The sequence below is a fragment of the Eublepharis macularius genome, chromosome 5 (genome assembly GCF_028583425.1).
Source record: "Eublepharis macularius isolate TG4126 chromosome 5, MPM_Emac_v1.0, whole genome shotgun sequence".
In the NCBI taxonomy this organism is placed as follows: domain Eukaryota; kingdom Metazoa; phylum Chordata; class Lepidosauria; order Squamata; family Eublepharidae; genus Eublepharis; species Eublepharis macularius.
In genome coordinates, this window is record NC_072794.1 from 146645106 (window position 1) to 146659030 (window position 13925).

Genomic DNA, 13925 nt, shown 5'->3' on the forward strand with positions numbered 1-13925 from the left:
GTCCATGCTCATTCTCTTCCCACAAAAGCTGAAGTTCCATATGGCACAGTGATGTAGGTGACTGAGAAAACGGCTTTCCTATTTCCACAGGAGACTGGACATGCACAGGTCAGAAAGCTCCCCCCCCCACACACACGTTCACTATTCCAATTGAAAGTCTGAGAAATGCTTTTTTACTTTCCTACACACTGTTCTATTTCAGCTGCTTTCATACCTTTAATCTCCCAAATATGTACGTTTATTTTTTTGCTTGTTTAGTTCACTTATGGTCCTGACCCAGGTGAGCTTGATCTCTCGTCAGATCTCAGAAGCTAAGCAGGCTCAGCCTTGATTAGTAATTGGATGGGAGACCTCCGCCAAAGACCAGGGTTGCAGAGGCAGGCAATGGCAAACCACCTCAGTTAGTCTCTTTCACTGAAAACCCTTCCAGGGGTTGCCATAATTCAGCTGTGACTTGAGGGCACTTTCCACCACACCTCATTTTCCTTAACTGGGACCCAGGTTGGCTTACATGATTCTCCTCTCCTCCACTTTATTCTTGCAACAACTCAGTGAAACAGGTTAGGCTGAGATTGTGTGACTGGCCCAAGGTCATCCAGCAAGTTTCCATGACAGAATGGAGATATGAACCTGGCTTTCCAGACCCTAGTCTGACAATCTAACCCCTCTATCACACAGGCTCTCCAGTATTTGAATATAAAAGGGTAATGTCCACAATGTTCTCTAGGATCTGTCACATCCCATGCTGCTCTTAGCATGCTACTGGGAACGCTTCAGCTGATGGTTGTCATCATGACACAGCGTTGACATCTGGGGCATGTTGTGCAGTAACACTCTGGCCATCTCCACATTCAATCATGGGGATTACAAAACAGGTCCCTGGACCCCTAAGTCATGTGACTCAGTTTCCTAGAGGTCTGAATGAAACCGATGGGCCAAGAGTGTTCTAACCATCCTGAAGGCTAACTTAGTTCTCTGGTTCAAATCTTGCTTTCTTCCATTTCAGGCAGACTGTACAAACACTCAAATACTACCTTTGGCACAGCCGTTCAGTTCTGTTCCTGCAACTCCTTCAGACCCATGGAAAGCTCATTCCTGAGATCACAGGGTCCATGTACAGGAATACCTTTGTGAGTCTGGTTGGCTGGAACGAAAAGTATAAAGCTGTGCTTTCCAAAGAGGAAGGAGGAGTCATTTTTACTCCTTTGTCTTTTCTCACTTCACCCACCCAACCCACATGGCTATTTCTCCACATGGGTCATATGCACCTGGGAATTATCTTTCTGGAAGTTGGCAGGGACGGCTGGAGCAGAGGCAAATGAGGGGAAACTGTGCAGTCTCTCACAGAGTGGTAGAATTATGGATACACACTAAAGAGACTATCCAAACCAGTATCTTAAACATTCACATATGGTTGAGGATTCCCTCCTCCGCCTTCTTGTTGTTTTAAGGTTTTTTTAAAAAAAATGCCTTTTACAGCCAAAATAGGAACAGATGGTTTTTAATGTAACACAACAGATGAAGTATTGGATTGTTAAGAAACATTGGAGTTTATTAAATGCCCTATTTTAGCCAAAATCAAAATAACCCTCCTTCCATGTGCTAAATACAGAAGTCACTCTAAAGAGCTTCTTCTATACATGCCCGATAATGAACATTTTAGAGAAGACTATGGCTATTATGAGACAGAAGTATGTTAGTCTGCGCTTTTTATACCCATTTTTCTTTTTTGTATGTTGATCAACATGGATTCAAACGCTTAAGGCACTCACTCCAAAACAATGTTATTTCTGGCCTGAGATTGCTGATATTTTTCATTACATTGCAGCCGGTATTTTGGAAACAAATTACCGCGCTAATGATAATACTGATTCAACAGAAAACATTTCTAAAACAAGAGGGGGAGGGAATCATAACATACATTATATACAGAACCATGTTTCTCTTTTAACTTACAATTTGCTGGAATCTACTTTTTTTTTAAAAAAACAACAACACATATTAAAGACTACTTAAATACTGAAAGGTTTTAAATAACGTAAAATTATTTTCAGTGATCTGGGATGTACTGCATACCTGCCAGCATATTGGCCCCATTTGAAACAAATACTTTTCTTTTTTTAATTTTAATTCTTGTATATATAACGACATGTTTCCAAAACAGATATTCCACTTCACATAAATAAGTATAGTTTCTCTGTTCCTTGTTTTAAAACTCCTCATCTGTTCAAATTATTAGAGTACAGAACTGCATTGTGCTACCCTTTCATAATGTCTTTTTCTTTAAAAAAAAATCCTTCATTGCTAATCTCCTGTGTAAAATATCATTGTATTTCCAGAATACGTAATGGCCCATTAGTAAAAATTGTTAATTGCAAACCCTGAACTTTACAATAAAAGTTTAAAGGAAATTCTTGGGAGGATGTCCTATGGAATGTACAATCTGCAGAGTAGAGTTCGGTTCATAGTGGGCTGAAGTGAGAAATACCTCCAGAAGAAATCCTTTGGACAAACCAGAGGTGTGTGCTATTCACAGTTCCAAAGTGCAAGATGGTATATTTGTGAGACTTGAGGCCACTGGTCAACAACTCTGCTGGAACCTAGATGAAAGCCCAAAACACCAGTTGATATAGGTAGAGGTGCTTCACCTTCCTTTGCCCAGTCATATTTCAAAGTCGCAATAATCAGTCAGCAGCACAGCCAAATCTTTCCATTACTGTTTCTGCCACACCCTTCCCCTCTTCCCTTCCGGCATCAAGCAGTAGGCGATTCCTGGATCCAAGCTCCAGGAGGGGGTTGTTTTTGAGAGCTCCTGCAGCAGCCCAGGAGAAAGGGCAACCATGCATCCCAGGCAAGGAGTGAGCGGAAAGGCAGTTTCTCAGTGCACTGGACTGCCCAGAAACACAGAACCTAGTACCGTCCTCTCTCTGGACTCAGCACCATTGGCAGAAGATTGGATCAGTGCCCAAACAGCATCATGCTCTGCTGAACGCTTCCATGATCCTAGGACGAGGAGTTTCCTTCTTCTTTTTATAAGTCTCCATCTGAAGGTGGTTGACACAACTTGTAAATTCTGTAAAAGTTCAACATAAAAATTGGTGTTACGAAAGGAAATGTTAATGGACTGTAGCAAAGGGCTGCCTGCAAAACATCGGGCGAAAGATCCGGAAGACCCGATTTCGCGCAAAACTCTCGGATAACAGCGTCTTCCTGGCTCGATTTCGCGCAAGAAGACGGTGTCTTCTGGGCGATGTTCCGCAGGCAGGTAAGACGTGTGCAAATGGCCCAGGCTTTACATGCTTTCAAATGTCCTCTCTGAAGACGCAGGGTGCATGATCATCAGCGCATTGTCTACTGGATTCAACCTTATCTATCTATCAGCTTCTCACAGAGTCACAACACGCATGATGATGGAAGGTTTAGATCTATTAATTTTAAAACTGGAACTAATAGGTCAGATTGCAGTGTAAGGCTAGTGGAGCCTCAATTCCCTGCACAAAGGTAGAGGGGGTTTAACCCTTTTTGGTTTTCTATAGAAAATTAGCTGCTCTGCTATTTGCATTGTAAAGGATGAAAGGTTTTTTTAAAAAAAGAGCACATGAGCCAGTTTCAAATAGCAATCTTTGTCTCATCTATTTAAACCTTCAAATCCTCTGACCGCTCATTTCAGCGCTGACCACCCTATATAACACCAGGTCTGCAGAGGCAGCAGGAACTGAGTTGGGAGCCTCCTTTATGTGCTCTGCCATTGACCTATGGTGCCTCCCAGTGGCTAGTGAATCAAACTGAAAATCCAGATAAACAGAGATGCTGCCTGGATAAAAAACATGTTCAAGATTAATGGAACGTTATCACAAGTATTTTATTTATTTATTTGTATTATTTATAGTCCAACTTTCTCACTAACAGTCAAAGCTGATCAGGCAGGGTACAAGAAGGGGAGGCACAGGGTAAAGCTTTTCCTCAAAAGGATGCTATTTGCTCCATAAAGACTCTCTATAAATCCTAAGGGGTGGATAGAGATCATGAAAATGGCTTGGAGCTAGGGTGGGGATGCAAAGCTGATTACATAGTGTAAGTCAATATGATCGATTTTCTTCTGAATATCCATGTTTTGGAAAGAAAAGGAGTTTAACAAGAGCTGGGGTTCGTCGATGCTTTGCTGTGGACCTTGTTTCAGGGCCTTGAGACATTTCCAACAATAAGGAACAATAGAATACTTCTCAGAGAGTACAGTGTGCCTTTTCCTCTTCATGGAGTGACCACATTCAGCCCTGCCATGTCTCAGATTAGGAGACGGGGCTTTTGGGTCAGTGGAAGTGACTTCTTATGGGCCCAGGAAGATCTAGTTATAAATTAAATGCTGGGATCAAGGATCTCTTCCCACCAATTTTAAATCCTCACCGCTCATGTGAACGAGAAAAGAAACATGAGAAGGAGTTTATTCATCTGGATCCATTATTCCCATGAACATGGCAGGGCCCCCCGAAACAGCTGCATGCCCACATTACTGAGCCACTGGTTTGGGGTTTTTTTCTAAAGCTGGGAATCCTAAATCCGTACCCCCCACTTGCTCTTTAAGACCCACATTGGCACAAATCATTTTAATGATCAGATTATTCCAAACACTTCCTGTAGCTCATGAATGATCTTAGCTCATGAATGATCTTTGCTTATCTCATACAGTGCATTCGGCCGGAGAACGGTGAATCATGCTAGCTTATCAGGATGTCAGTTCCACTGTCCTAAGCTGACAGCACTCTGACAACCACAAGACAACCATCTCTGATTTATTTTATACAGAAATACAAGAGCCGTAAAAAGGTTAATGAGGAGTGAAAGATGAACAGTGTATTAAAAAAAAATTCTGCTGCACTTTGTGAGCAAAGCATTGGTTGGATGTATCTGTGTGTATCTTGGTTCTTGTAGATTTGTTTCCACAGTACAAGTTCCATCTGTACAAAGCTACCTACCGAGGTGCAGACTGTGGCATCTGATCCATCACTTTCAGATTTTTCGCAGAGATTTCTACCCTTGGTCCCTGAAGCAAACACAAGAACGGATGGTATTGACAGTACCAGTAAAACATCTAAGCCTTGTGGGAAAATCACCAAAGTAGGAATATATGGTTTTTATTTGAAAATCCATTAACTTCTGTTAGTGGCTTCGGAAAGCACCAAGGTAGAGCATTAGTCATCCGTGTTTACTTAACCTGAAAGGATTCCCAAAGCACTTTATGGCGGCTACTTCCCAACCCTGTAAGAGTCCTATAATACACTGAGATGCAGACAGACAGCAGGTACAGGGCTGCATGGGTAAGCAATTTGCATGAACTGTTGCATGAAGCCTTTTCAGGGCTAATACATGACGGGGCCTGGGACTGATTCAGAGCACTGACTCTTAAGGTCAGCACTGTCTGCCCTGACTGGGAACACCTCCCTAGCACCTGAGAGGTTTTTCACATCGCCTACTACCATATCTTTTAAACTAGAGATGCAGAGAATCAACCAGGGACCTTTTACTTGCAAAGCTGTAACCATGACACCCTCCTCAACCTGCTATATGAAAGCCAGCATGGTGTCGTGGTTAAAATACTGGACTAGGATCTGGGAGACCTGGGTTTGAATCCCGACTCAGCCATGGAAGCTTATTGGGTGAGCTTGGGCCAGTCACACATTTTCAGCCCAACCTACTTCACATGGTTGTTGTGAGGATGAAATAGAGGAAGGGGATAATGTTGTAATTCATTTTGGGTCTCCACTTGGGGATAAAGATGGAGTGTAAATGATGTGGCTGGTCCATAAATATTTAATATATGCACATTTTCCTAATTTTATTTTGATGGGAGTTGTAAAAATAATTTAATTTCATTGATACTCGGCCTGTAAAAGTCTTAAGTTCCCATTACATTTTGTTCTTTGGCTGTCATATACACGAATATACAATTTCTCATATATATATTGCTGCTAATATGATTTTCTGATGCTTTCCTTAATACTCACTTGTTTCCTCATTATGTCTGTTGCCTGCATAATACACTTGGGTAAGAGTCCATGACTTCGAGCTAATATGGCTGCTTGCTCCAAGGAGACACTCAGTGTACATCTAAGAACAGGATATAAAGATATTTGCATTCAGAAATGGATTTATGCTTCACATAAAATGGCTTGTTTCTAACAAAGCAAATTTGCACATTGCTTTTTTTTTAAGACAACAATTCTGCATAGGTCACTCTTGACATTTCCAAAGTTTTATTTACTTATTTGTATAAAGAATGTGTATCCTTCCATTCTATTTTTAAAATATCCAAGGTAGTTTACAATAACAGAAATGTGTGATAATACACCCAATCTTAAAAAATAAAATCAAGATCAATTAAAACAGCAAGAAAAACGCAGCTGCATTTTAAAATTATAAGAAAGCCGTCGTATTTTGAAACAGCAGTAAGCCAATAAACAGTAAAGGTTGGAAACATCTTAAATGACCTTGGCACGCTAACCAGTTAATGTCAGGTCCAAACAAGATGTTATGTTCTCCTCCGGTCTCTATGTGAATAAAATTCCACCCTAGTGTTCTGATCTCAAGTTTAAAACTACTTAAATGTCCAAGTCTGAACAAGTTAAGAGAAGACTGAGGCAACAATCTCATTCAAAAGCGTGGGCATTATTTCACCTAATCAAGGGAACTAACGTGGAATGTGTAAAATAGTTTGCTCTAGAATCATCTTCTACAGAAAAGAAGCAGAAACTCCAAGCAAACTAGTTCTTAACTAGGTGAGCAAACCTATGACTGAACTGTATTACTTCAGATGGCAGGTGGAAAAATCGTATGAATGAATGCTACTCTAAACATTTCCCCCCTACACAGAAAATAACATCTCAGAAAAAAAGGTGTTTAAACCTAAGCAGAATCCTTCCCAGGTCTATTCAGTGGGGCTTACTCCTAGGAAAGTGTTCTTAGGATTCCACTGTTATTCAGGCTGATAACTAGTTTTATATGTAGAGGATATTTCTGTATGAGAAAAGATCAGTCAAGTCCCCCTCTGCCAAATAATGTGGTACCGGCCTCTCAACACATATGTACCATCTCAGTGAAAACTAGATATGGACTCCTTATATGCAAAAAAAAAATTCAATTCAGAGAAACATGACATTTGGACATTCGCCTACCTTTGCATGCCGGTGCCACACATGACGACCTGGCAGGCTCCAAGACGGTAACAGAGCTCTGAAGATATAGGCAGCAGTCCGGCCCCTGATATGTAACTGCTGGACTGGCTACCTTTGGAGGTGACAAAAGACTTCATCAGTCTGCAAAGCTCATCCATTGCATTGATGGGACGAATAAGCTATAAAGGAATGCAGCAAAAACAACAAAAAAGAGTGCATCAGTGGATCATGTCCTTGTCTTTCTGTACGTACAGTTTTGCCAGAAATTATACCAGGTCTGAGTCTTTATGCCAACAACCCATTCACAAGAAGAATTCCAAACACGCTAAACTGGGGTTCAGATATTTGGCCAGGGAGATTTATGAATGATGTGACAAGCAGTCAAAAAGTCATTCCACATATTGCACAGTAAGAAATCTAAGTTGGCTACTGAGGGCACTCCCAACGGGGATTCTCAGCCAATCCAAATCCTTTTAGGAATGTTCCTGTACTATACATTGCTTTATTCATTTCATTTAATCTAAGCCTCATTCTACTTAAAGGCTCCTGAGGCAGCTTATTAAAAAATTCAGCTCAAAACAGTATCAAAACAAAACACAAAACAGGATAAAACAGTAGCTACTGAAGGGGACAATTAAAAAGACATTATATTAAAATGAACTATGGCAACCTTAAAAAAGAACTATATAGAGATTAAAATAGACAGCAAGTAAAATGCTTTCAAATGGCTGTCAAATGCAGTTTTTTAACACATACACCTAAAATATATAGAATGTGGAGAGGCTGAAAAGCAACATGGAGCAGAACTAGCCAAAGAGACAGACTTAGACCACCGGGGCAGAAAATGGCGACCGTGAGGAATAGCACAATCAGAGACGCTCCTCAGAACAGCCAAAGCGACAACCTATTTTGTTTGCACTTTACTACATTTCTGACCAAGAAAATGGCTTCGGTACCTGATCAATCTTCACAGCTGCAGTACTAGAATCTGTAGGCAGGTTGGATCTCTCAAGGTAAAACGTCCTGGAATAAAGCATTTTAAAAAAACTGCATGAGCTTGGGATTGTCCAGTTTCGACCACCCCTTCTTCCAAAACAGCGGGGATAATTTCATCTCCTGGACTCAAGGACTTGGGTCAGTTATAAGGATATTCATGTCCATTAAAAACGGAGGGTTCTATTCTTTATGATTGTTATTGTTTTCTTCCAGAATATGGGAAAGTGTCTGTGAGCTCAGGATTTCCCACACCAAGTGTTAAGTTAAAATAAAATGTGTGGTTTTGCCTCACGCTTGGCAAAAGTACAGGTTTCATCTTTTGTGAGAAAGGAGCAAGAGAGGCTCAACCTTAAAGCATGGGAATGACACGTTTTGCAGTGCGATCCTATGCAGAGTTAATACAATCGAAATCCACGGAAATAAATGTAATTAGACTGGAGCAATTCTGTATAAGATTGTACAGCCATGCATTTCCACTTGACTAATTCTCTCTTCTTGCTACTTAAAAGGGTTCTCTTTGTTTTATCTGAGGCTGAAAGAAATCTTTAATTATGGATATATCAATTGAAAAATATTTATTCAAGACAGAGCAACTGCCAAATATTTAATTACTTTAGATGGTAAGTTGCCTAGGGCAGGGACATAATTTTATTTATCTGTGAAGTACTTTGATGACACTGCCCTGCATTCAACGACATTTTGAAGAGTTAAGAGCGCTTAAATTTTTTTAAGAGGGAGCAGTAAATTTCTGCTGATTCTCCAGTTCTACTATAGATCTCCACCATGTTGTTCCTGATGCTTAGTGGACCCCAGAACAAAATTTCAGGAAGGCCACTGGGCTGCAATGAAGCAGAAATCAACAGAAATCACTGCTCCCTCCTAAAAAAAAACGTAAAGTTACTTATGTATTGTCGAAGGCTTTCACAGCCGGAGAACGATGGTTGTTGTGGGTTTTCCGGGCTGTATTGCCGTGGTCTTGGCATTGTAGTTCCTGACATTTTGCCAGCAGCTGTGGCTGGCATCTTCAGAGGTGTAGCACCAAAAGACAGAGATGCCAGCCACAGCTGCTGGCGAAACGTCAGGAACTACAATGCCAAGACCACGGCAATACAGCCCGGAAAACCCACAACAACCAAAGTTACTTATGTTTTTTTTTTAACTGTGTGGTTGTATACAGGACACTGTATTAATAACAACAATAAGAATCCATTTTGATTTAGTAAAATGCTTACTATCAACACACAATATACTTTTTTGAGTTTGCTGTACCTGAGTTTACGATAATACTGCTGCACCTTTCCAAGAGAAGAGGAATTAATTTGTTGCTGAAGCTCTTCCAGAGACGAACCACCTGGCTGGGATTGGCCTTCCAGGTTTTCGAGGGCTGTAAAGATTTTCATGGAAGCTGTCATGTGTCTATGATATATTCTCATCTTTTCTCTATTTCTACTACCATTAAGATGCAATGAGAACAGCACTTTTCCCAAGCCGCACTCCTCATTTTATTCATCCTCAGCTACAGCCCAATGAGCTGTTCCATTTTGCAGATGGAGTACTGAGACTGAGCCAAAAATCGTAACTTCCCACATTCCACTTAACAAGCATGCAATCCCCTTTTTCATTCAGTTACCTGGCCACGTCTGTGGCTGCATTAAAATGTAATTTTTGTAAAAAGCTATCCTGCGGACACTTTTGTTTCAATTTTCTATTTGCTTGTTAATGCAACAATAAATTAGCAAACGCGAAGTAACATAAGCATCTCTGTACAGGGGTCTGGCACAGTTTTGTGGAAGTTACTAAAGGTAACTCAACTGATATGTGAAAGCCACAGGCTACTGAAATCTAGATCTGCCCCAATCATGTGTATAGCAGGTGACGGGGTCCAATTTTTTAGAGCAAAAGAGACACATGGATGAAGGGACCCGAACCCTCTATGAATCCATTATTTCGTTTCCTGCAGCCTCGCCCACCAACAAATTCCCACTCAGGTCAATAGAGCTCAGCCAGGGAGAAAAATGCTGGGGGGGGGGCGCGGATATGTGTAGTGCTGCAGGCATGAGATCTGCAAGAATAGGCGACCAGCACCACACCAAGTGCATTCCTTTTAGTTGGAGATGCCAGGGATTGAACCAGGGACCTTCTGCATGCAAAGCAGAGGCTCATCCACTGAGCCACAGCCCCTCTTGATACCAAGTGCAATCCTAAATGCAATCCTCCTTTAACCTTCTCTCCCTCTGTTTGCCAGCACATCAACATCTTCACGGGTAGACACTGAGGGATTTGTTTGCACTCGGGCCAAAAAAGTTGCCTACTTTTGGTTCAGTGCGCATGTTCACCACTCCATGCTCCTTTTGCTTTAAAAAAATGTTCACCACTCCATGCTCCTTTTGCTTTAAAAACAGGACTCTCCTCTCTACATGAGATTCAGAAAGGTCCAAGTTAAACAAGCAGGTCTAACCCTTCATATGTGCTTTGAACCCCCCAAAGCTTACAATAATTGTCCGTATGTTTACTTACTCTCACAGTGTCCGCATTGCAAGCATGTTTCCTAATTGGTATTTACCTCCTGCCATGATCAAGTTTAAGCTTTTTAAAATTTAATCCCCATGCTTCATTTTTTTTTGCTTACCTGTAAGAAGGCTATGAAAGGGGGTGTTTTTCATCTGTATTGCAATTAGTACCCTAACTGCATGTACAGCTCATGGTTTAAGGGGCAGAGGGGGGAAGAATTTCACCCATACCTTTTGTAAAAAGCACTGCATGCAACTTCAGGCTTCCTCCATTCTGAAACCGGGATGGTAGTCTGGAAAAGTAGTAGCTGTCCAAGTAAAAGATAACCTTTAGAAGCTGCCGATTTCCTTCGACATGATAGAAGACATGCGTATCTGGGGGAAACAAGGATATAGATGTTCCAGTGTTTTAAGGAAACGAATAACTGAGACGGCCAATATGATGCGACTGTAGAACTCAAATTCTGAAGTTTCATTGGGCAACAGAGATCTCTTAACGAAGAAGGCCTGCTAGATTATACCAAAGGTCTCACTATTCTAGCATTCTGTTTCAAGCGGCATATATGCAGTGAAGAAAATGCACTCTGAACATGCTTCACTTCATTTATTACTTTACATATTCTAAAGTTCAGTTTTGACATTGAAAGCCATTACTGGGGGCTAAATCCTAGTTCCAACATAAACTCTTACTCTGTGCCACAGATAAAGCAGGTTCTTGTAAGATCTCTTCATCAATAGCGTCTTGCAGCAGTAAAGTTAAAGAAAGTTAACAAAGGAGATATGCGGGCAGATCTTTGTCTTGCAAGGTGAATGAAAATGCTCATCCACACAGTCTACAATTTCTTTCTATATGCCATGCAACATGCAACAGGTGTTTGCAATGATTTACCAAAAGCGAGTCTCCCTCCTGACTGACATATACTGCTTGCATGAGGATGACAGTTGATCACAACTACAATCCAAGAAGTGATATGCAGGTAAGTACTGCCTGCATGCCCAGAGAGTCACTTGCTATTTCTGCCACATCAGTTACTATTACAGAAGAGATAAGCCACTTTAAACAACTGGCTTGTTTCTTCTGCACTGAGCACCAGAGATGGGCATGTACCGAAATACAAACCAAAGTTCATCACGAACCAGGCCAGTTCGTGGTTCATCAGAGCCAATTTCTGACAAACCGCCACAATCTTTAGGGCGGTTCATTTGGTTCGTTTTTTGCTTCGTCACTGCAGACAGCCTGGTGCCAATCAATCAGTTTCCTAGGCAATGGGGGTTGGGCTTTCTGCAGACCTTATGCTGACCCGGAAGTGGTGATTTGCTGGCCTGGAAGTGACGTTTTCATGAACCAAAACAAACCAGTTTGTGAACTGGGGCAGGTTCGTGAAAGTTCGTGGTTCGTGAAACGTGATGAACCACGAACCGTATGGTTCGTTTTTTTTCTGGTTTGTGCCCATCTCTATTGAGCACTACTGTGTCAGAAGCAGCAGAGTTCTGATGGTGTTTGCAGCTCTTATCATTTATGTATTTATTATATTTATTTGCTATTTTCTCCAAAAAAATGTTTGAAGAAGCTTGCTAAAGTTAGGTAGACAACTAATATCAGTAAAACTGATACAATGAGAGCAGAAGTATAAATGTATATCACTTCTACTTACTGTGGCTATCATAGCCCAGTTAAGTGAAGGTTTCTTTTTAAAAAAATATTTTTAATCCACTATATCTACAAGTGCTATGTAACAACATTATAAAACAATAAAATTAAGCCAACAACTGAACACACAAGTTTATTTCAAAATTAACTGCACTCCTGCCAGGTGTTTAGCAAAAACTGCAGTACTTGCAGTTCTAATTAACAATCCACAGAGATTAAGGAAACAGAATGCTTCACAAAGCAGATGGCTCAGCGCATGGCAGGAGTGAATGCAAAGTCATAGGAAAAATTAGCCACAAAATAATAGGAACTAGGGAATAGGCTCACTTGCTACAAAGCACTCGTCCAGCTGTTTGAAATAAAAGGCAACCTTGTCCAGTTCTGAAAGGGTGGCTTGGATATCCTCCAGCATAGTTCGTTCGTCTTTCTAAGGAAGAAGCAAACAGAAGTAGATGGATATATTGCAAGAAATCACAGGTCCATCGCCCCCCTCCCCCACTCCAAGGTGTATGGAACCAGAGGGAAAATGATAGCATTTTTCTCCAAATTCTCACAATGCAATTTAACTGAAGGATATAATAATAATAAAAACAACGACAACAACATTCGATTTATATACCACCCTTCAGGACAACTTAATGCCCACTCAGAGCGGTTTACAAAGTATGCTACTATTATCCCCACAACATCAATCACCCTGTGAGGTGGGTGGGGCTGAGAGAGCTCCAGAGAGCTGTGACTAGCCCAGCTGGCTTCAAGTGGAGGAGTGGGGAATCAAACCCGGCTCTCCAGATTAGAGTCCCGTGCTCTTAACCACTACACCAAACTGGCTCTCTGGATGTTTTGTGTGATGCGATACTAGCTAAGGCTGTTCTTTGCAGGGCCTCTAACAACAATGGATCCCCAGAAAAGATTCCTTCTAAACCCCCTGTCACACCATCCGGACCCAAGCCCCAAAAGAGTCCTGTCTTTTTGAGCTCGCCTGGAATTTTGTCCCTCTAGTTCCCCGCCCCAGCTCTACTTTCTTATCACATGTTTCACTGACCACATTCACACTTCTCAAAATATATCACACAGAATAAAATGGGATGTTGTCACAGAATTACCATAGTTAAAAATCTATCAAACAAGCATTAGCCAAGCTGAAAATTATTCAAGTTGAAACAAAAATCCTGGACAAATACTTGAAACTGGACAAATATCCTCATTTCCTATTATGTATGCTGATGAAAACTAAATAGTCACTGTGCAGGAAAAAAAATGTTTCATAAAAGTATCACTTCAGCACCTTGTATCTCATCATCTAACAGTAAAATTCTAAGTAGATTTACTTCAGTCTAAACCTATTGATTTCAGTGGGCTTAGACTGGAGTAACTCTGCTTAAAATTTCACTTTATGTCTAATGTTCTTGTAACTGTTTACATCTTTGCTGGCCAGTTTAGTTACTTTACTTTTGCCTTTTAGGAGATAAGAAGCTCTGCTTGGCTTTTAATGAACTGCCTTTAATGGCTTTCAGTGCCTTCTGAAAATTTTAATGGTTGGATCCTGAGATGCTCAGGAGAAAGGTAGGCATATAAATATTTTAAATGCATTTCTTG

The 13925-nt window shown here is 41.0% G+C and overlaps 1 protein-coding gene across 2 annotated transcripts in view; it reads right to left on the reverse strand.

The window, feature by feature from the left end:
- Positions 1–1503: 1503 nt before the first annotated feature.
- The window catches only part of PREX1 (phosphatidylinositol-3,4,5-trisphosphate dependent Rac exchange factor 1), a 301144-nt gene continuing 288722 nt past the window's right edge, over positions 1504–13925 (reverse strand). For both annotated transcript variants that reach the window (XM_054981047.1, XM_054981046.1), the window contains exons 33-40: positions 12654–12753; positions 10907–11050; positions 9435–9549; positions 8126–8192; positions 7170–7348; positions 6003–6105; positions 4974–5041; positions 1504–3073 (exon numbers count right to left, since the gene is read on the reverse strand). In XM_054981047.1, coding sequence (XP_054837022.1) covers positions 3031–3073; positions 4974–5041; positions 6003–6105; positions 7170–7348; positions 8126–8192; positions 9435–9549; positions 10907–11050; positions 12654–12753 — 819 coding nt within the window. In that variant the 3' untranslated portion in view covers positions 1504–3030. The remainder of the gene's footprint in view (positions 3074–4973; positions 5042–6002; positions 6106–7169; positions 7349–8125; positions 8193–9434; positions 9550–10906; positions 11051–12653; positions 12754–13925) is intronic.